Genomic DNA, 24,714 nt, shown 5'->3' with positions numbered 1-24,714 from the left:
AAAGCATGCACTTCCACACACCCACACACAATACATGGCATCCTCTTGTACAAGGTGTCCCCAAATGATTAGTACCCATACATGATCACTTATTTTTACCCCAACATTTCATGATCAAGATAACTACATCTCATACCATAATAGATTTACTATTTGCTGTTAATTTTCATTGCATAGATTGTACATAATATTGTGGCATGTACATTTTACAGTGTACTAATTATTTTGAGACAGCTTTGTATTTTTGAGCCAGCATGTTTTTGTTTTTGTTTTTTAGGGGGGATACTTAGTAATATCTGCAGTGTATCACCACCTCCAATGTGATGTTAAAATGTAATATGCCCTGCAAATAATGCATCAAGCACTTTTTGCAACTGATATAACTCTTGTGTTATATATCGTCACCTTGCTAAATTTTTTGTAATTTCGAGAACAAAGAACAAAATGTGGTTCAAGCATGCATCAGTTACGTAATCATCTTAATTATTTTGGATTATTCTCTTTCATTTGTATCATCATTTGTTCTTGTGCAAAGATTGGTGAATAAATATGTATAAATGCATGCTTGAACCATATTTTGTACTTTGTTCTGAAAATTACAAAAAATGACTAGGCAATTAGCGTAGCAGGCTGACGCTATATTTTCCAGCTGTGCCTTTACAATATATATATATATATATATAACATAAAACTTTATGTTGTAATAAGCCCTGCAAATGATGCATCAAGCACTTTTTGCTGCAATTGATATAACTCTTGTGTTATATATATTTTCCAGCTGTGTCTTTTACAATATATATAAAATGATAAATTCCAGAAAGTTATGTGTGACCTGCTCCCATGAAATGAGGGTAAAGCCAAAGTTGGTGGTTTCAAGACCTTCCAGTTGTTGAATTGATGTTCTTTATTACCTGTATAGTCAGTAGTATGTCCTTTCTGAATAGGACATACTATGCTGTACTTTTATCTTTAATTCTGTCCCCATTCACAAAGGACATACCATTGTCAATACAGGTGTCTTCAAGCAAAGAACAGCAACTCAACAGTAGGAACGTCTTGAAACTCCCAACTTGCGACTTAACGCTCATTTTGTGGGAGCAGGTCACATATGTACCAGAGATGCCAATCTTACGATTGTTTTTTTTTTTCAACAAATATTTTTGGCCAAAAAAGCAAGTTATAGGCCCTAAATTACTTGTTATTCAAGGTTGGAAACCATAGAAATACTGCTACTTAAAAAAAATTGCCAATTTTATTTTACAAAGTTGGATCAAGTTGTACATTTTGATTACTTTTGCTTCTATTGAACAGTCAGGAACACATTGAATCAGTATACATTGCTAGCTGTTCAGTAGAAGTAAAAGTAATTAAAATGTACAACTTTATCCAACTTTGTAAACATAAATTGGCAATTTTTTTTAAGTAGCAGTATTTCTATGGTTTCCAACCTTGAATAACAAGTAATTTAGGGCATATAACTTGCTTTTTGGCCAAAAAATATTTTTGAAAATTTAACAAAAAATAGGGGGGTCAAAATTTTGATGAATCATCGTTTTTATATTGCGCATTATATATATCCATTTCAGCCATGTTATTAGGCCAAAAAAATACTTTGGAGAATGTCTCTCATGTACAAAAGTATAGGAAATTGAACGTTTAAAACCACTTTTTTGGGATGAAGGAAGCATTTTTTCAAAAGAGTCTAAAACAGGTTTTTATGTTACAAATGGCCTTTTGGGGTGCTAATTCTGCTCAAATTGCCTGGGCTTAGGTACCTAATTTGCATGTTTTATGGTTTAATTTTGAGAAAACAAGCCTTGAAGAATATTACATGTATAATAGCTGTTATCTAGGCTTGTTTTCTCAAAATAACCTTATTTTTTTAAATCCATTTGAATGCAATATTACCCTCAGAAATGGTGTCTCCTGCGGTGTAAAATGTGTAGAAACCCTCAACCCCCACCAGGGCTTTGCCCGCTTAAGGGCCCCTGGACCCCCGGCCGTGGGGGCAAGACTTCGGTCGCTTCACTCCCTACGTTCGCAACTTTCAGATTGTTTTTCCAAAACCCATTGGCATCCCTGATGTACAATGACTGGGTATTGCTTTCATAGGGTGTCATGACAATGTAATTCCAGTGGTCTTATTCCAGTTGTGCCGTCCATGGGTAGGAAGTAGAATTTACTTGGAATAGCCAGTGACAGTAGTTCAAGCACACTTTCCAGTTATTTTCCCTCGATTACAGTTCCTAATGACCTTCTGTTTACTTAAGGGGTACTACACCCCTGTGGTAAATTTGTGACTATTTTGCATTTTTCTCAAAAATAATAACACACTGGTAACAAAAGTTATGTATATTATTGGGGCAAGGAATCCAATTACTACACTGAAATTTCAGTGAATCAAGACAAACGGTTCAGTATATATGATAAGAAATGAGGTACATCCTAGCGGTACCTTATTTCTTATCATAAATAACGAACCGCTTGTCTTGGGTTACTGAAATTCCAGTGTGGTAATTAATTCCTTGCTTCTATTATAAACATAACTTTTGTTACCACTTGGTTTTTTGTTTTTGATAAAAATTCAAAAATAGACACAAATTTATTGAGGGGGTGTAGTACCCCTATAATATGTTACATTGTATCACTATAATAACTCAAATATAGTTTACATGCAGTTTTGTATAATAATATTATAATGAATCCGTCCATTGCTAAGAAACCCAAAGAGAGTCATAACAATGTCCATTTTGATTACTCTAATTCCGTCCAATAAACATTCCAAGATATTTTCTGTGATATAAACAATAAAATAATTGTAGATATTCAGATTGATTTCAAGTGTCATTAATTTTTATTGTTGTGTTGGTGTATGATTATAAACTCTTGGTAATTCCAAATAAATAATACATAATATTAAATTAAATACTTAAAAATAATGTGTCTCAAGGCTAACACTCCTATGATAAAAACATGCCACATTGATTTTCCTACATATAAAATCCATGAAACACATGTAGATTATATTTCCACAAATGTTGCAACACCTGACGAGCACAATACCCATTAAAATCATTATTTAACCATATCGTACATATACAATATCAATTGAATACTTGAGTGGAAGAAGGGCCCATCTACAATCTTTTACAAAACTGAGTTAGACCCAGCATTTTATTGCCAGCAGACTGTTCATCCTTCTGTGTGAAAGATGAGCCAAAATCCACTCTCTAAATAGTCTTCCACATACATTTAATCATGGTTTTCATGGAAGAAAGGCCCAAGTTGTTGGAGTTGGGCCCTTCCACAAATATTGGGTTAAAGAGGATTTTTTTTTTCATCCATGAAATCTGCTTTTCACTACAATAAACTTTCTTGCTATTTAGCTGTGTTTTATTTGGCAAAACAGGATGTTTTTAATCCCAAAAAATTGGTGTTATATTTGTCTGGAATCAGGAGTAATACTAACATATGAGCTATCTATGTGAACTTGTAACATGTGGCTATCTACCCCTGATGTAGGCATTAATATACTACTAGTAACATGCCAGCTATCTACCCCTGATGTAGGTATTGATAAACTACTCGTAACATGCGAGATATATAATTATATACCCCTGATGTAGGCATTGATAAACTACTTGTAACATGTGAGCTATCTACCCCTGATGTAGGAATTGATAAACTACTCGTAACATGCGAGATATATAATTATATACCCCTGATATAGGCATTGATAAACTACTTGTAACATGTGAGATATCTACCCCTGATGTAGGCATTGATAAACTACTTGTAACATGTGAGCTATCTACCCCTGATGTAGGAATTGATAAACCACTCGTAACATGCGAAATAATACCCCTGATGTAGGCGTTGATAAACTACTTGTAACATGTGAGCTATCTACCCCTGATGTAGGCATTGATAAACCACTCGTAACATGCGAGATATGTACCCCTGGTGTAGGCGTTGATAAACTACTTGTAACATGTGAGCTATCTACCCCTGATGTAGGCATTAATAAACTAATAGTAACATGCGAACTGCGAGCTATCTACCCCTGATGTAGGTATTGATAAACTACTAGTAACATGCGAGCTATCTACCCCTGATGTAGGTATTGATAAACTACTAGTAACATGTGAGCTATCTACCCCTGATGTAGGCATTAACAAACTACTTGTAACATGTGAGCTATCTACCCCTGATGTAGGAATTGATCCACTACTCGTAACATGGCGAGATATATACCCCTGATGTAGGCATTGATAAACTACTTGTAACATGTGAGCTATCTACCCCTGATGTAGGTATTGATAAACTACTCGTAACATGCGAGATATCTACCCCTGATGTAGGCATTGATAAACTACTTGTAACATGTGAGCTATCTACCCCTGATGTAGGAATTGATAAACCACTCGTAACATGCGAGATATATAACCCTGATGTAGGCGTTGATAAACTACTTGTAACATGTGAGCTATCTACCCCTGCAGGCATTAATAAACTACTAGTAACATGCGAGCTATCTACCCCTGATGTAGGTGTTGATAAACTACTAGTAACATGCGAGCTATCTACCCATGATGTAGGCATTAATAAACTACTTGTAACATGTGAGCTATCTACCCCTGATGTAGGCATTGATAAACTAATTGTAACATGTGAGCTATCTACCCCTGATGTAGGTATTGATAAACTACTAGTAACATGCGAGCTATCTACCCCTGATGTAGGTATTGATAAACTACTAGTAACATGTGAGCTATCTACCCCTGATGTAGGCATTAACAAACTACTTGTAACATGTGAGCTATCTACCCCTGATGTAGGAATTGATCCACTACTCGTAACATGCGAGATATATACCCCTGATGTAGGCATTGATAAACTACTTGTAACATGTGAGCTATCTACCCCTGATGTAGGTATTGATAAACTACTCGTAACATGCGAGATATCTACCCCTGATGTAGGCATTGATAAACTACTTGTAACATGTGAGCTATCTACCCCTGATGTAGGAAATGATAAACCACTCGTAACATGCGAGATATATAACCCTGATGTAGGCGTTGATAAACTACTTGTAACATGTGAGCTATCTACCCCTGCAGGCATTAATAAACTACTAGTAACATGCGAGCTATCTACCCCTGATGTAGGTGTTGATAAACTACTAGTAACATGCGAGCTATCTACCCATGATGTAGGCATTAATAAACTACTTGTAACATGTGAGCTATCTACCCCTGATGTAGGCATTGATAAACTAATTGTAACATGTGAGCTATCTACCCCTGATGTAGGTATTGATAAACTACTCGTATCATGCGAGATATCTACCCCTGATGTAGGCATTGATAAACTACTTGTAACATGTGAGCTATCTACCCCTGATGTAGGCATTAATAAACTAATAGTAACGTGCGAGCTATCTATACCCCTGATGTAGGTATTAATAAACTAATAGTAACATGTGAGCTATCTACCCCTGATGTAGGCATTAATAAACTACTTGTAACTTGTGAGCTATCTACCCCTGATGTAGGAATTGATAAACTACTCGAAACATGCGAGATATATACCCCTGATGTAGGCATTGATAAACTACTTGTAACATGTGAGCTATCTACCCCTGATGTATGTATTGATAAACTACCAGTAACATGTAAGCTATCTACCCCAGATTTTGGCATTGATAAACAACTAGTAACATGTGAGATATCTACCCCTGATATAGGTATTGATAAACTACTTGTAACATGTAAGCTACCTACCCCTGATTTAGGCATTGATAAACTACTTGTAACATGCGAGCTATCTTCCCCTGAGTGATATAGGCATTGATAAACTACTATTAACATATGAGCTATCTACCCCTGATATAGGCGTTGATAAACTACTTTTATATAACATGCGAGCTATCTTTCCCTAATATAGGCATTGATAAACTACTATTAACATATGGGCTATCTACCTCTATACTCTAGGCGTTGATGAAGCACTAGTAACATGCGAGATATCTACCCCTGATATAGGCGTTGATAAACTACTTGTAACATGTGAGCTAGTTACCCCTGATGTAAGCATTGATAAACTGATAAACTACTCGTAACTTGTGAGCTAGCTAGCTACCCCTGAGAAGAATTTAACATGTGAGCTATATCGGGAGCTATATTGGAATTTATAATATTAGTAACATATGAGCTCTAAGTAAACTGTTGTTTTTAAGTGAATGTCAATTTATCAGGCGCCTCCTTGTCGTTTCCTCTTTTGTTCCGTTCCGTTCCGTTCCCAGCAAACCAGAGTCCAAACTCTTTTAGTCTCTTTATTTTTGCGTCCTCTCTCCCTTGATGGTTTGCATGGGCAACCAGAACTTCGTCGACATGCAATTTATTCCAATTCCAGTCGAAAAATTCTATACCAGTAGGAAAGTTCTTCTTACTTAACTTCGTAACTTTAACGTTCATTTCACCCGGCTCATGTGCAGTTTGAAGTATGTATTGTAAAGCGTTTTGATCTGTTTCCATTGGTCGATTTTTTGGTTTGTACGTCAACCTATTAGTCCATCGTCGTATGAGATTCATGACGGATGGAATGGCTTTCATGTACATGAAACATGGACATGGTACTCCTAAGTCATGTCCCTGAGCTATCCATAAATCATACGAATTATAGGACTCTCGAATTACTTTTATTGGGTCTTTTAACCATACTGTATCTACGTCGACTAAAAGGACGTCCAATCCCGAATATAGAACATCCCTTACGTAGATAGTCCGCCTTCGTATTAACTGCTGGTATGTACTGATTGATTTCTTTAACATTCCCTTCATTTTATAATCTTTTGTATTAATCACATTAAATGTGTCTCTTTTTCTACGTTTGTAATGAAAATATGATTTTTTATCCTCGCAAATCAATGTAATATTGTATTGTAAATCAAGTCGATGTATGCTTTCTAACCAATTGTCAGTTATGGCAATAAAAGCTTCATTGGTATTGGTAATAATTACAAATGCGTTCTGCGTGTCATTATCACCCCTTAGATGAGCCATGGCCATTGCAGATTTCAGTATTTCTTGTTCCTCAGCATCGTATACAGTTTTTGATTCGCCTGCAAGTCTCTTGGTCTTCACTGCATTATCTGCAAAGGTAAAACATGATTTACTATTGTTAAAATCTTAAACTATAGGACGCTTGACTCACCTGTAACGGTGGATGGGGGTAACTATGGCCCATTTGGAAACCATCATGGTTTTGTTTATTTTTAGCTCGTATCGTTTTGAAGGGGCTTTTTAGCTCAAATTCGCATGCTTTTTCTCTCGTTTCGAATTCTGAGCGTCATCTCCATGCGCAGGAACTGACAGGAAGGAACTAGGCCTACTCAAGACCGCTTACAAGACACTGTGATAGGATTTATATTAGAAAAGGCATTAATTTGTCACGACCGTTGGTGCCCAAATAATCGAGACATGGATAATGTGCAATTGGAAATATCATTACAAAGTATAAAGTAATGACAACTCGATGGACGTTATCATGGCTAAGAATTAATGGTGGTACATGGAGCGTAGCGGGACGGGTGGGGGGGGTGCAAAGACAAAATATACCGGTTTTTTTTACTGAGAAACTGTAGGCCTACCTTAACCCTTCCGAAAACGGACTTTACCATGTTTGAATTGTGCTCATGTATCGCGCAAAAAGTTTGTATATTTTCTACACTATTTTGGCCCATGACGAAATTTGGTGGGAAACCTTTTCATTTCCTTTGCCTTTCCCATTTTCTCTTTCATTTTTTGTCAGATAATCACTTTTCTCTTTCATTTTTTGTCAGGGCTCCCATCTGCAGTGGCGGCATGAGGGGGGGGGGCACTTTGTGCAAAATTTGTTGATTTTGCCCCCCCTGAATTTCACTTTGCCCCCCCCAAAAAAGAAATCATGGCGCCGCCACTTTCCACCTGCCCCGCTGGCTACACTCTAATTTCACACTGTTCATTTTTCTGCATGTGTAAAAAGTGCGGTAAAGTACCGGTAAAGAAAACGAAAAAAACACAAAACAAAAACACGTAAAGTGACATAGTCCTATTGACAAAACGGAATTTCAATAGTAGAACACGGAAAACTTAACTTGAAAAGATCCCCAACTCATTATTCGACAAGATTATTCATTTTAATCTGAAAAGGTTCTGTTTTATCTCGAAGCAGACAAACTATTCAAATTTAATATTTTGGTCATTTTTGATATGAACCTAATCATTTCTGACAAAGACCTATTTCATTTTTTTAAATGACAAGGCAATCTTAACAAATTTGATGAGATTCTATAAGAAAATCCGAAAACAAAACAAAAAACAGACATATATTGGCCTAATGTTGCATCGCTCGTGCAGATTTGTGCGCAGACTAAATTTGTTATACTTCAACAAAAAATGCTAAAATATTGCTTAAAAGCCCGTATACCTTCCTCGAGTCAGTAACTCAATAACTTTTAATATTTGCATGAACCTGATATGCTGGTTTGATTCCTTGCATCATTTCCTTTCCAAGAGTGTATACTTTTATATACTTCATATTGTTACATTTAGAAAAACAATAAAATACAATATCTAAATTACTAACTCGAGAAAGGTATACCAGAGAAGATGTAATGGGTATACAGACTGATACTTACAACTTGGCACTTTGTAGTCATGGTAGTAAGTAAAAGCCACAAAACTGAAGGAAATAATCGCATTGAAACCAATAACGTAAAATAGCAGACGCCGAAATGTTATACTGATGTTGATATTTACAATTCCTGAGGAAGATGAAATATCCACTTTATAATTCTTCCCGTTGACCGACTTCATCTTGGTACGTTATGTTCATTTCCAGATCTGAAATGTCAGGTTTACGTTTACAATCTGATATAAATTACTGTATTTCACCAGAGAAGATGTATCTGAATCTGATTTCACAGAGCATATACCACACTAACTGATATCGTGCAATCAGTCAAAACAGGGAAGTGGTCAAACGGACCATGGAGGTAGCAGACCGTCATCCTCAGCATGCTTCTGCTATTTATCTCATGTATTTATGTTATTATTTCAGATTAGGGTGTGTTTATTACGTCATCAAAAGCATTGTTACATCTTTTCAAAGATACTAAAAATAAATAATATCTTTGATCGTTTTGAATTGCATAAGTTTTTGAGCTCTTTTGTGATGCAGCTATGCATAGCATGATACGATTGCTTTTCATGGAAGGCCTACTATGCATTATGAAAGGATTCAAGGACAGGACAGGTGAGGCATAAAAGTCCATGACCCGGGGGGCACTTAACACAAATGACCATACGGGTATGCTCCCCCGGAAAGACCATGTGTTTGGACAGCGCATGCTCCAAAATCATGTAAATTGCTCATTCCTCACATTTCTGTTTTTTTTTCAGACAGAAAAAAGACCCTTGATTTTTACCGTTTGCAGCTCCAAAAAAACCTCCTTTTCCCGGCGATTTTCAACCATAAGAAAGATCCTTGATTCTAACCGGGTTAACCGTTCGCAGCTCCAAAAGACCCGCGTTTTTCTCGGCTATGGCAAACCAAGACCCTTGATTTTGTCCATTCGCAGCTCCGAAAGACCCCTTTTTCTAAAAAGCTTTTTCTGGTACGCCGTTAGCTCCCAAAGACCCACCACCTCAAAAATTACAGGGGAACATACCCACCAAAAATTGACGATGTGCCCCCCGGCATGACTTGGTTTCCTATCATGATGCGAATCATCGGACCATGTCGTAAATTATGAAACCATTATGTTAAGGGGGTGTTTGTTTCATCAGGGCTTTTGAGCATCTCCTCATTCAAATGTCAGTATTGCTGTTGTTGTATTGATGCATTTTTGAATGAAATAAAGACAATGATTGATTGATTGCATTGCATTGCAAGATATGCCTATTGTTATTTCACTCCAGAAAATTGATTTCAATTCTATTCAAATTCAATTCTTTCTACACCTGGAGTCTTGCTATTCAATTCTAATTCAATCCACCTTGCTTTAGAATTAATTCAATTCGATTCCAATTCAATTTTTCAATTTCAAGATCATTTAAATTCAATTCCAATCCAATGCAGTGAAATTAACAGCTGATCAATTTCAATTCAATTCTGAGCATTCATTTCAATTCCAATTCAATTCCAATACAGTTGCAGTTTGTGTTAATTGACCAAAGGGGATTTATCCCCCCCAATATTTTGCCAGGGCCGATGGTCCATACAATCACCCCCCCCCTCCCTGTTGACGCCCCATATTTGGCCATTTTAGCCCCAAAGTGTAATTTTTTTCCGCGCTTCGTGCAAATTTTTATTCCACTTTTGCACCATATTTCATCAATTTAGCTTCAAATGCCAAAATTTTTCGCACGCTTCGCACGCATTTGTACCATTAACTTATTCTGTCCCCGAAAGGTGCTTGTTTCGCTATACTTCAAGAATTTTTTTCCAACCCCATCCCCCCAATGTCAAAAAGAAATCTACGCCACTGAAAACTGTGTCTAGAGATTGAACACCTTTTTGTCCTCGATTTGTAAACACATGTAAAATCTAAACACAAATGTCAAACTTCAAAACATCAAAACATCAAGTGTTTTTAAACACTTGATGTTTTGAGGATGTTTTGATTGATATTAAAATATCTAAACACAAGGCATCAAATTACTAAACATGTTTAGCATTTAAACATGTTTACAAATCGAGGACAAGATGGTATCTAGAATGGTGTTTAATATCTAGACACTGTTTTTGCAGTGCCTGTTTTAAATTTTTTGGGGAAAAAAATTAATATCTTTTTTCTATATGTCCGTTTTCCCGTCTCCCGGGGAATTGACTTGAAAACACTATGACGATTACTAAGTTAATTTTTGAGGACCAAAATCATGAAATTGTTGGTGTACGGGAATTTTTTATAGCCAATTTTTACTTTTAGGCCAAAAAAATGTGATTTTTTTTCGATAAATTTTTGACTGAAAATATGAGGAAATCAGCTTCTTTTTGACATAATTATGTGCTAGATATGACTTTGGTGTTTACATTGCCTGAAGTGATTGTTGTAAATTTACTTAGTTTTATAAAAAGAAGTGATTTTCTGCTTGGAGTCGTTTTGGCTTTCGGCTTTGTTTGCGTTTGAACTTCCCGGCTCGTGCATGTGTCATGCGTTTGTTAATAGTTAAACTCCCAGACTCCTTGCTAATATAAACAAAAAATCCCTGAAAATGCATGTTGTGCCAAACAGGGATGGTCATTATTATATGGCACCATCTATTGATGCTAATTGTATCAGAATTCAGAACGGGAGAAGGGCACTTTTTAAAGGTGCAATGATATAGAATCACAGACATCTGCTTGTGAATTGAAATGCTGAATTGAAATCAAAGCTGAATTTCATTTCAATTCCACTTCTTTCTTCATCACTCAACATCATTTCAATTCCAATCCAATTCAATTCTTCATTGCTCACGATGATTTCAATTCCAATCCAATTCAATTCATGCCCAAGCCCACTCATTTCGATTCCAATTCAATTCCAATGCATTGAAATGAAAATTGCCCAAAATTCATTTCAATTCAATTCGATTTCAATGCATTGAATTAATATATGCCTATAAGAACAAAACTATCACCAGTAGATAGCAAAATTTAGCTTAAATAGTTTATAACCTACAGCAAGTTGGAGGTACAAATAAAACTGGTCATAGACACGGAGATGTAAAAAGCAAGCAATTGCATCGCCAAGGGGTGAAGGGGGGGGCTTCACTGGCCCATTTTTAACCATGTTCATTATTGCCCCCCCCCCCCCATTTGCCCCCTCTAAAAAATCCTGGTTACACAACTGAAGACAAGATGGGAATATCTACAGTATATAGCAAGATTTAGATTAAAAACTCTGCAGTAGATAGCAAGCCCGGGATAGCAAAATTATCTTCAGTAGATAGCAAGATGTATATTAAAATGCTTCATATCAGTATATAATGTATCAGTAGATAACAAGATGCATTAATTTTTATGTAAAGGTTCATGATCGTTGGGAACATTGTGTATGTTTTTCAGTTCAAAGTACAGGGAAAAAAAAAAAAGAAAAAAAAAATGCATGTATAAAATTATCTTCAGTAGATAGCAAAGTTACCCCGCTGACCGATATTGCGGGTAAGATATAGATAGGTGCATGCAGGAATAAACTTTCTTCTGTAGTACCGTAAAATGGGGTAACTTTGGGCACTTTTCAGAGTTTTTAAACCACTGCTTCCAAACAAAACCAATTATATTGCTAATTATCTCTTTTTTATGACAATAGGGTTCCCTTCTACACCTTGAAGTTGAAAAAGATTTTCTAATAATTTTGTAAGGGTGCCCAGGGGTTCAAAATAGCCTGACCAAAGTTACCCCGCATTTGGGGAAACTTTGGTCAGAGCATAGGGCCTACATTCCATGAAGAAGAAAAAATCAAAAAAATTGATCTTCGCTGTATAAGGGCAAGTTGTTGTTTTTTATTACATTTGACCTCTTGCAAAATTAATTCAGCACACATCCTTGCTCACAAATATCGATTTTTATTTTTTTCTGAAAAAAATGTAAAAAAATGCTAATTTTTGGTCAAAAATCCCGATTTTTTCATAAATTTCGAGGAAATTGGACATGAGCGACTAATATTTCTTCCAAATATATTTCTGAACAAATTGACACCAAATATGACTAAAAGCAATATCGCTGTACAAAAATATGACCATTAAAAAAAAAAATTTGACCGACCAAAGTTACCCCGCTGACCGAAGTTACCCCATTTTACGGTATAAACAATGTCTTCAGAGGATATCGAGATTTAGGTTAAAACTCTTATTATTAGCGTGGTATAAACTATAATGTATGAAGATATATTTAGCTGATGGATAGCAAGTATCAAGATACATATACATCAAACTTTCTTCAGTAGATAGCAAGATTGAAATATAAAAACACATAGGTTGCAAATGCATAAAACAAGATAGCAAAATATATACATCAAAATTATCTTCAGTAGATAGCAAGATGTAGGTATAAAGTTATTTTCGTATAAGCTTACAGAATATAAAACTGCTTCAGTGGTTGTGGTAGCAAAACGAAAAAACAATTATGAAGTTTGATTGGATTAAAGTTTTGATGATTGAAAGAATCTGTGGGTGCTGGTGATTATTTTGGTACGAAAATCTCAAAGTGGTCAAAAAGTGAGTTGGGCTTTTTGGTTCGGAACCGTCGATATTTGGTAGACTAAGATGTAACTTAATCTAATGCAGCTTTGAAATGCGTGTACGGCTTTAAAACATATTCCCACATTTTGCTTGATCCAATTATTCATTTACAAGTATATAATGTTGTTGTTCTGCTATCTGTGATGTATGCCCAAGGAAAAATATTAATCATATTTGGCTGGACTCGAATCGAGACCTCAAGTTGATCCCAAAGCAAAGAGTAACCAGTCTTATTGCCATGATGGATACAACTATAGCTTTTGAACATAGCCTATGACACTTCCATAGGCCTATTCATTGGATTAAATTATTCACTGACAAACTTTATGCTCCCAGGACCAGACACGCGTCATCAATAAGACACATACTGCAGTTACTGTCCGTTTCCTATACACAATACACAGTGCTCTCACAATTGACGCGTAACCTCTACAAATAGTGTATGTTAGAAGTATAGGCAATCATGCCTAGTTAACGTCGCTGTGTGAAAAATAACCGGCCAATATTTAAAGTAGGGCGGGTTAGTGCAGTGGTCTCCTCGCTCGCTTCTCACCACTGTGGCCCGGGTTCGATTCACCGCGGTGCCTCATGTGAGTTTGGTTGCCGATCCATGCTCGTCCTCGCAGGTTTTTATCCGGGTGCTCCGGTTTTCCTCCTGCTTCTTACATGTCTAAAATCGGACCTCTTCCCATATCCCTGTCCCGTCATATCTGGAGGCATCCCTTGAATTTAGTAGCCTCTGTGCACTACTGGGTTTAGCATGGCTTCGGCCGAATGTTATAAATAAAATAAATAAATAAAAAGTACTCTTCTGAAATTCTAGAAAATATAGTTTTGTAACATGGCCTAAATTTTTGGCTAATTTAGATGTTTGGAAATATTCGCACTTTGGTGTTTTAGTGCATGTTATAGGTAATAGGACATTGCCTTGTTAACGTCACTGTGTGAAAAATAACCGGCCAATATTTAAAGTACTCTTCTGAAATTCTAGAAAATATAGTTTTGTAACATGTCCTAAATTTTTAGCTAATTTAGGTGTTTGGAAATATTCGCACTTTTGTGTTTTAGGAAGGATATGTAAACGACCGATAACACCAAAAAATATGAAGAAATTATTTCCAAACCGTGTTACGGTCCACAGCCATTATGTTTCTCATTTTCAAGAATTCTGGTTAACAATATGCACATTGTTAACCAGAATTCTATTGTCTCATATTTCGTGAACAGAGACCCACACAGTATTGTAACCTTGCGTTTGCTTTATAGTCGTTCACCCAACTGAAACTATAATACCAGCTCATTGCTCATTGCACAGGTAAAACAGGAACATGTGTAGTGTGGATTTAACCAGAGAAGATCTGATGTAACATACCGTACATAGTTGAGCTGTTTTCAATGAGTGTTATCTTGGTTTAATAGCTTTTAATGGGGTTTAAGTCCTGCAAAGGCCGTGGTGAATTCTACCACATGACTGCATCATGAATTTTGTCAATGGTACATTGGTATTAATATGTCGAGTCGAGGGTTGAGAGCCAGAAAGCCTCAACTCACGATAACCAGTGCTACCACAAAATGAGCATAAAGTCGCCAGTGCACTATAGAAGATACAGTAGGCCTACATTAAAAGGGCATTTCGTGATCCACAGCCTCATCCCCCCACTTTGTTCAAAAAAGTAGAGATTTTTATACTACTGGAAACCTCTGGCTACATAATGTTTATGTACCAAATATTTCTTGCAGATTAATTCGTTTAGCATAAATATCGTCAAGTTTGTACCAGAACGAAATTACAACACTGGTCTATGGAGCAGTGTATGTACATAATAATCATGCATAACTCAAAAACGCAAAATCGGAATCAACTGAAATTTTGGGAATGAGCTGTTTTCGTGTATATCTACTGAAAAATCAGTGTCATAAAAAGAGGATGCTAGGATTACGAAATCCTCCTAATCATGCTAATAGAAAATAAAAGACATTAATTGTGGAGGAAATCAGGCATGGAGGAAATATTGATTTTTGAAGACCAAAGCAAGTGGCCAACTTTACACTTATTTTTTGAGAGCTGATCACATTGAGATACGGCTTTCTGGTTCTGAACCCTATGTACACGTTGAAATGAATACAACAACTGCAACACATCTGTTCACACAACAATAGGGTTTTTTTTTCTCGATTCCCGCTAGAGAGCATCGTGCTATAGGCCTACGCCTACTGTGGTCTGTGGTGCAAGTGAGCAGTTTCAACGACTGATTCTCATACAGCCGCTTCCAGTGTAGGTAATAGGAATTACAAAAAAGGTAAATTTGGCATTTTTGGTGCACTGAATTTATTGTGAATACAATTTATCATTGTAAAAATACATATTATATAGTCTATTAAGAAGTAAAAGTATCACAGACAGCTATACAGTGCTCGATACCAATAAATGGTAGAGCTATTTTAAAAATATAGACACAGATATTAATACATTTCACAACACTGTGTTTCACGCCAAAGCGATCTTCAGGTGAAGATCGCTTTGGCGTGAAACACAGTGTTGTGAAATGTATTAATATCTGTGTCTATATTTTTATTAAATAGTCTATATATATCTACCTCCAGTTGACTCAAAACTCTATAGTAGACCTACTTCATAAAATAACTGTAGGCCTTTTAACAATTTCAGCATACTGGTATCTCCAATATGAAGCTTGGATTGCTGTGTGGATTGCTGTTCATAGCTCTGGGCGATGGCAGTGGAAGCAGCTGTCAAATGGACATGTATACTCATTCAAAAGACCTCTGTGATAGCTTCAAAGAAAAGAAATCACTACAATTGAAATACTCTACAGGTGATGAGGTTAGCTGTGGTGACAAAATAGAGCTGGCCGTTTCCGATGAAGAGCCTGTTCTTGTTCGTTATCAAGGAGAAGAGAAGGTATGTACATCTCAAAGCAAAGAAGGCTAAACAAATTGGGAACAAATCAACAGATGGATGACGAACTAGTTTATAATGAAGGGAGGGAGTGAGGGGAGGGGGGAGGGATGGAGGGAGGGAGGGATGGAGGAGGATACCACTGTAAGTTATTTTGATCCAGTTATAGTTTTGTTACCGAAAGGAAAGAATATTCATTTAGTTACTGATTCACTTGATGTCATTTTGCTGATGACACCAATTTATTTTACTCTCACAATCATGCAGTTTAATGTTAATGGAGGAGATCTTCAACAAAGAGCCTGTAAATGTGAATAAATGGTTCATCTGTTATTGACTAATTACATTTTACTCGGTACCGAGAACAATACGAAACATGCACTGCAAAAATATTTTACTCAACATTGAGTAATGTTTTACTCATTTGTTGAGTTGTGACTTACATGAGCTCAATGTTGAGTAATTTTTTTATTCAGCTGTTGAGCTGTGACCTTTTTACTCAATGTTGAGTAAAATATTTTTTGCAGTGTACTCATGTAAGTATGATGAGTGAAAAAATAAATAAATAAATGAACGAATGAATGAATGAATGAGGGAGAGAGGGAGTGAAGGACGGATCTGCTTTAAACAAAATTAGTTACGTTTTAAGACTTTGTTAATATAATAATAAAAATAAGAAGAAGAATATAAGAGGTTCATAAAAGTTCATCAAATAAAGTACATAGAATTAAAATCAATCCATAATTCCATATGGTTTAAAAGTCAGTTTTCAGCACCTTCGTGAAGACAGGCTTGATTGACAGAATGTGCCAGCAAAGCAGATCTTTAGCAATGCTGCTGAAAAGGATCTATAGCTGTCAATGTGTCAAAAATAGTAGGCTACAAACATTAGCAAATTACTAATACTTGACTTTTATTGTCAGTTAGGTTCAACTAAAGGATATATAGGATTAATATCCGTAAATAGTATCTAAATTCACCAAGATTGTCCATGATTTTTAAAGTTCTTGTATATAAAGATGTTTTTAAGACATCTTTAAACATACCTTAATGACTTTTCGTATTACATCGTATAGCACTCTCTCAAATTGAGGGCCAACAAAAAAATGTTTTAATTAAATATTATGCAGAGATGGAAAAATCACTGAAAATTAAAATTTCTATGATTTTAATCTGTATTGAGGCACGTAGGCCTATGTGCTGATTGGAATCAATACACAATGTAGAGGAGAGCCAGGTGGTACCTGTTTAAGGTGAGTCGGAGCGGTGCCTGAGCTAGAGGTGTTTGTGCTCAAATATTGAGAAAAATAAAGCCCACATTCATGGGGAAGGGATGGGCAATATGTGAGATACCAAGGTTAACTGTAATGGGTTTCATTTCCCCCATGTGCATGATTTTTCCTGGGGGGGGGGGCACATTCGTTTTAGCCTATTATTTGTCAGAACTCAATTAATGCAAAATACAAATCAATGTGACCAGTGGCTTCCTTGACTCATTTCCTATACACTGCAAAAGCAGAAAAATGGACGACAGATTGGTTTTAGAAAGTTTAGCATTTAAACACTTTAATGTTTTAGATCTTAAACAGATCATATGAAATATGTTTAGGGTCTAACATAATATCAAAATGTTTAAATGCTAAACATTTTACTTTCTAATTATCAATCTTTTCTGACTTCTCAACACTGTTTTTGCAGTGTAAGATCAATGTAATGTATTACCCTGCAGAGATAAAGTGTATTATATACTTCATTAATATATTCTTGTTCATTGATTGGTTAAAAGTGGATCACATGACCAAAAATAGTTCTACCATCAGTACTCCTATCCGTAAATAGTACCTCTAAGCCGTAAATAGTATTTTCAATGTCCCGGATGAGCCGTAAATAGTACCTCCAAGCCGTAAATAGTACTTTTGACCATAGACATACCACCTAGACCTGTAACTGCCCATCCCTAACCATGGCAGTAGGTGAAGCCACGTATCCAAGGTGATTTTGGTCGGGTGGTCGGACGCGGAGAAATAAGCGTTCATGTCTGGTACGAAAAACGCGATCGTTTGCGTGATTGCTGCGCCGTTATCGCTCGCGTCAAATGCAACATGTTCTGTAGACGCGAACATGTCTGCTTGTTTGCGTCCTTGTCAAAATCGTTGCTAAGCAGTGTTGACTTCACTACGCGAACCAAAGTTATAGGTCTAGGTACTTGTTTGTCTGGGCTTTTGACCATGCCTTCAGCGTATGCGAGCATTGGATGCTGACGGAACAGTTCACACGCCTTGAAACTGCCATAGCGTGATTTGGCGCTGCTGTAATTGGTTAGCCCGATTTTAGCCTATTCGATTTTTTGAAGGGCAAAATATAGGTTGTGCTTAAATTAGTCGTGCTGTTCACTCAGGATAGAAGCTGGAGAGTCAAAATGTCAAATAATTTTCTTTTAACCTATCAATGAACAAAGAACATATTAATGAAGTATATAAAACAAATATATACTGCCTTTATTCGAAGTTCTGGTTAAAACTATGGTCCCTCGTTGAGATCAATTAATACTATTTTCCTTGAGGCTCGCCCTCAGGAAAATAGTACTATTGATCTCACCTCGGCCCATAGTTTTAACCAGAACTCTCATAACTGTATATATTTGTATATTATTTGAAGCAAAATTACCAAAACTGGACAAATATGGCCTAAAGGCTCTGACTCGCCTTTTAACAGGTGTGCGTTATTGATTGTTTTTCAATGTCAATGCCATTATATCTGCATGTTTCTGTTCAATATTAACCTGTAACAATATATTGATTTGTCAGATTTATTTTGTTCTCTCATGATATATCTTTTTGAATTTTTATTTAAAACTGAATAAATTTAGTTAATTAATTTTGATAAATAAATAAATAAATAAATAAATAAATAAATAAATAAATAAATAAATAAATAAATAAATAAATAAATAAATAAATAAATAAATAATTGGCCAAACAGTAAATGACAAACATGAATGATTGTCTTATACAAGGTCAATAAGGATTATGAAGACATGTCATTTTGGAGTAATATTTAATAATGAATCACAATGTTTTAATTGGGTTGATGTTAATTATGTTTAGTTTAATAATGCTCTTATTGGTACAGGGCATGAACATTGATATGTGACGTGTCATGTCAAAAGGAGACACTTTTGGGCAGGTTATTAATTTTGAGGTTTTTACTTATCTTGAAAAATTAAGAGATATTTTGCTCCACAATGCCGTTTTCCCCAATGAAATCGGACATTCCTAAGCGAAGATACTGAGTTCGTAAGTTGTGGTATTATAAAATTGGAAATTGAGATATTGGCCTTTAAAAATATTATTGACAATGTTGAGATTAGGAATTACCTATAAAAATGTCTCAAGAAATATAAGATGCCAGTTATATTCCGGTCTGAAACTTTCAGACAATATTTTAAACATTAATAACATCACAAATTCACAACAAACCCAAATTGTGAAAAAAATCTCCCCCGGGCAGATTTTTGGCTATTTCTACATTTACGATCCTGCCCAAAAGTGTCTCCTTTTGACATGACACGTCACATAAAGAACAAAATATTTTTAATATGTTTTATGTCACCTAAAGACTGGATAATTGATTATTAATATAATTTTATTCTCTATGCAGGCCAAGTACTACACCCTGCTGATGGTAGATCCTGATGCACCATCTGCAGAGAGCCCATCATCTCGCTATTGGCTTCACTGGTTGGTCACAAATATTGATGTGAGTTGTCAAATGATCACAGAGGTGTCATTTTAATGTAGGAGTTAATTTGTTTCCAACTTGAAAAATTAAGTGGGCTGTCTTAACTTAATGTATGTGTCTGTGTGTCTTAGTTTGATTGAGAGGGACAGACAGGCAGACAGACAGGCAGACAAACAACATATAACAGACAGACAGAAAGACATAGCAATAGCACATGACTCCATACTTGCATATCCACAAAATGGTCCGATAGATTTCCCTGGTGGGTTCAGTTTGTATTTAAAGGTAGGACGTATGACCGTTCCAGGATTTGAAAATGACCCCCTATTTCACGGGGAATCGAGGACATTTGCGCAATTTTACCCCCTATTTTGCACGAAATCAAGGAAAATTTTCCCCCAAATACGCCCCCTATTTTTATCATTTTGAGGACACATTTTTATTTCACCCCCTTATCACAGGGAATCAAGGACATTTTTTCCGAAAAAATACCCCTATTTTTACCATTTCAAAGACGCTTTTCAATTTTGCCCCCTATTTCACGGGGAAATGAGGACAATTTTTTTCGGAAAAAATACCCTATCAACTTTTGTGTGGAACTGCTAAAAAAAACGACATAAAAAATACAAAAAACGAAAACTGTAGCGGTAAAACGCGGACGAATGTCTTAGAAATACACCCTATTTTTCATTTACAGGGCAATTTTGCTCCAAAACACCCCTAATTTGGACAATCGCAAAAAAATTTGTCCTCGAAAATCCGCGGATATTTCTTGAAAAGTGCCCCTAATTGGAACCATCATGCGTACCCATCGTCAGTGAAGACTGAACCCACGGGTAGATTTCTAACTTGAGTCAGAGATAGTCTATATGATCAGCTTCATAAATACAGTATCTCTGAGATACTGATCATAAAAGAGCTGGGCCATGCCAGCACCCATATTTGGTGGAAAATGTCATTAAAAAAATGGGATCAAGTCCATTAGGATTCAGAAAAGGTATACTTTGATCTATCTGTCATCTGGTTATGGAGTTGTGGGCCAAAGAGTAACATTGTCACAACATTAAGTTTGCTCTGATTTTGTTGAAAAATTTCTTGGATAAGAAAATAGGTAAACAATTTTTTAAAATTTCTTCCAATGAGACTCCCAATGAGACTATTTTCAACAAAACCAGAACAATTCCCATCTCTGCCTCCTGCAGGGTCAACATTAGACCTACATGTCACAGTTGTTTAGCTTTTTCTGAATCCTCTATTGGGATGATAGAGCCTTTTTTGGAAGCTCGAAAACATAGTCTTTAAGTATTGTATGATGCAGCTGCAATTTTTTTTGTCTGTGCCCCCGAAATTTTATTTTGCCCCCCCCCACCAAAAAGCTGGCTACGCCCCTGACTATTTCGAAAGAAACAGAAATTTAATGAAAATGAAATACTAAATTGTGATTCATTGTGATTCGTTTATTGCCAATACTGATGCATGGTGACCTTTGAACCTGTTGACCTTGACACATGGCTTTCAATATGCTGGTCAAGATCCTGCATATTCGCCTTTGTTCCATAACCATTAAGGTATAGGACATTTTTTGTTTTTGCTATAGCCCCCAATTGAAATGTATTCAATTATGTTTGTACTCACTCAGGTAGCATTGTGTGTGAATTTGTACATCCGAACTAAGTGCTATTCTTTTTTTATGGGCATTTTAATGTCTAAAATGGCCCAAATGAGGGTTTTTCAATATTGCCGTCCATTTCTAATCGTCACCCCCATAGACTTTACATGTAAAATAAAAAGGCTCATAAAAATTTAATAGCACCTAGTTCGGATGTAAAATTCGCACAAAATGCTTTTTGAGTGATTACAAAGATAATTAAATACTTTTCATTCGGGGGCTATGTGGAACTTTTTTAAATGTATTCCTTGTACAACGACATTTCACAATAAAATGTCCATTGGAAACAAAGGTGTATTGTGGTCACTATGATTAAAATGGCCAAATGTGCAAGATTTTCATCAAATGCCACCCAGCACTAAACATATCCTAGCTACAACCCTGTGGCCCATACACAATTTTATTTGGCAATATCAAAGTCCCTAGATACAAAATCTACCATTGTGTACAACTTATTACGTGCACAGTACCGGTAGTAGATTTTGTATATAAAGTCTTTGATATTGCCCAATAAAATTTAATGTGTATGGGCCCTTGAAGTTTTCACTTGATTTATTATTTCATTTGATTTATTATTTCAGGGCGAAGACCTTCTTCATTCTGAAAGTGAAACCATAGCAGGTATGTACAAGGATGCTGTGAAAATTAATCTTGGTTTATAAACATTAAACATAGCTGGTCATTCAAGCCATTTTTGAATCAAACTTGATGTATTAATCATCACATTTCCCTGGGAACCAAATAATAAGTTTAGTGTGTATTTCAGCAAGTCTCTTGCTTATAGTAACAAAATAATCAACAATAGTGTAAAAATGCTGCACCAAATGGCTTCATTTGACCTCTTGAAATTTATTCCAAGTTCAGAGGGAGACACATCCACCTAGCAGATAGTGACCCCTGCATCGTGCAAGTGTGGCGCTAAGGAGCCAAACTTTCCAAGTTTTGAGGGTCTCTCTTTTCTTTGAGGATCACTGTCAGGTCCAATTTGAAATCCCAGCTTTGCTCCTGATACATGACCAAATTATATCACAACACCCCTAAAAATACCACCTTGCCCCCACAGAAGTTTCTTCCAAGAAAAAAGTACCCCGTTTAGAACTTGTTTTACAAAATATTTGACAAAATCCCTGAAATAAGTTGATATATCATGAAGTTCATAAAACTCACCCTCTTTCTTGAAAATCAGTTGAGTGTAAATGCATCACACAAATTCCTTGCCTGATCACAAAAAAAAAGCACCCACCCCTTTCACATGGTTTTTCTTTTGGTTGCGCACATGTACAGTATAGGCCTATTCTTGGGATGCTATCAATTACCTGGTCTTGATTCAAGCCTGTATCCACCCGGGGCCACATGCTGTATATTACGAGTGTAAGTAACAGCCGATGACGGTGATCGATTCTATAGCGATGGGCGTGCTCAAATTTACTATCGCATTCTGCAAAACCATGATGCCAGTGCCAACACTGTGAGTGCTCGCCAATGGTGCGAAATATAAATGAACCGTGCAGAAATTTGTGGTTGATTTTGTTGGCCGTAATATACTATAAAGCGGCCGGGGCCTGAGGAAATTAGCTGGCCATAGTATAAGAGACCGTCTTGAACAAGACTATCAATTACCATGGCATCCTGAACAAGCAATGTTTCAAATTGCATCACCCTAAATGTTATTAGCTTTATCATACAAAGTGCTTTATTTGCAGGCCTAGAAATTTGGTTTCTCGATCTCCTAAATTGATTTATATGAGTCTAAAGAGATTCACATAGATTTGTTAAACCTACTAAGTAAATGGGGAGAATATATAGATTCTTGTAAAATGGCGTTGTCATGATCCTAATGTATTTCTAGCAGGGTGAAACAAAATTCTACTTTTGATATTTTTTCTTCATTCAACCCCACATCACATTCATGTGCAGTATCTGGTCAACAAGCCTATAATATTGAGCTAAAAGAACTTTTCAGCCACAAATTAATCTGCCCATAATGAAACATAATATTACCGTATTTGCTTGTGTAATTTATCATGATTTTATAATGTACTTCAAAGATTTGATGCATATTCTTGAATATGAATTTTATTATACATAGCTTCCCAAGTCATATGATATTTCAAATATTGGATTATAAGCACCTTATATTTTTGCAAATTACCCAGGTCAACACCATTATTATCATCTATATACATTGTATAGTTGTGGTTAACTAAGCTAAGCTTATGTCAGTCTTTTGTCTTTCAACTTCTTCCACAGGATATCACAAACCTTCACCACCACCAGGCACTGGAGTTCATCGCTACCAGTTCTTTCTATTTGGGCACAATGATAAACTTGAAGTATCAAATCCTGTGAATGAAAGAGGTTGCTTTTGTGTGATTGGCTTTGTGGAGAGGTACCATCTTGGTGATCCAGTTGCTGCAACACAATTCCTAACTAAAAACGATTAACTCTCTTCTGTATTGCAATAAGATTATACAAATGTTTTCATGAAACATTGGCATGTTTGAAATGTAACTAAATTTTCAATTTGCAGCTAATTATGGGATCTGGAATGAGCATTTCAACAGTATTTTTTGTGGGACATGAGAGCACATCAGACATATCGAGATACATTCTGAATACGAAGAACGTCTTTCTGATATCAAATAATTTTCATTTTTTGAAATTCATGATATAATACAAATTTTATGACAAATTATTAAAATTTGATATTTTCACATTTTTGATATATAACAGTCCTCAAAGTAAATTTTATAAATCTAATGATATAATCTTAAAGTGTATGTAGCTGGGAGGAAAAGCCGACGATCAATTGAAAATTTTGACCTTTCATATTGAAGATATGGATTTTTTCCCAAAAAGACCTAATTTTTGTTGGTGTTTTGGGAAAAAATCCATATCTTCAATACGAAAGGTCAAAATTTTCAATTGATCGTCGGCTTTTCATCCCACCTAAATACACTTTAAGGTCATGTTTTTTTATACTGGGCACCTAAAAAGGGAGGCTCTGTTGCATTCTTACTCATCAAGACGTGTTTACATGCATGTAGCTTGTTTATTTGATATTTATTATGAGCTTGTTTAGTACTATTTTTTTCCTTATAGTAGGGATGACCAAT

At 35.9% G+C, this 24,714-nt stretch overlaps 2 protein-coding genes across 2 annotated transcripts; one reads left to right on the top strand and one right to left on the bottom strand.

The window, feature by feature from the left end:
* Positions 1-6,236: 6,236 nt before the first annotated feature.
* Positions 6,237-8,879, bottom strand: LOC140149090 (uncharacterized). The gene is made up of 2 exons (XM_072171254.1): positions 8,684-8,879; positions 6,237-7,156 (listed from the first exon to the last, which is right to left on the bottom strand). Exons 1-2 carry the CDS (start codon positions 8,859-8,861, stop codon positions 6,237-6,239), a joined length of 1,098 nt encoding a protein of 365 aa, XP_072027355.1. The 5' UTR covers positions 8,862-8,879.
* A 6,578-nt stretch (positions 8,880-15,457) lies between these two features.
* On the top strand, positions 15,458-24,433 carry LOC140149097 (protein D2-like). Its single transcript, XM_072171264.1, has 5 exons — positions 15,458-15,571; positions 15,940-16,191; positions 19,849-19,947; positions 22,180-22,219; positions 23,849-24,433. The coding sequence occupies exons 2-5, from the start codon at positions 15,958-15,960 to the stop codon at positions 24,040-24,042; spliced, it is 567 nt and encodes a 188-aa protein (XP_072027365.1). The 5' UTR covers positions 15,458-15,571; positions 15,940-15,957; the 3' UTR covers positions 24,043-24,433.
* The last annotated feature ends 281 nt before the right edge of the window (positions 24,434-24,714 follow it).

Source organism: Amphiura filiformis, chromosome 3, assembly GCF_039555335.1.
Source record: "Amphiura filiformis chromosome 3, Afil_fr2py, whole genome shotgun sequence".
Classification (NCBI taxonomy): domain Eukaryota; kingdom Metazoa; phylum Echinodermata; class Ophiuroidea; order Amphilepidida; family Amphiuridae; genus Amphiura; species Amphiura filiformis.
Note: the sequence above shows the minus strand (reverse complement) of the source record. Positions and strands in the feature narration are given on the sequence as shown.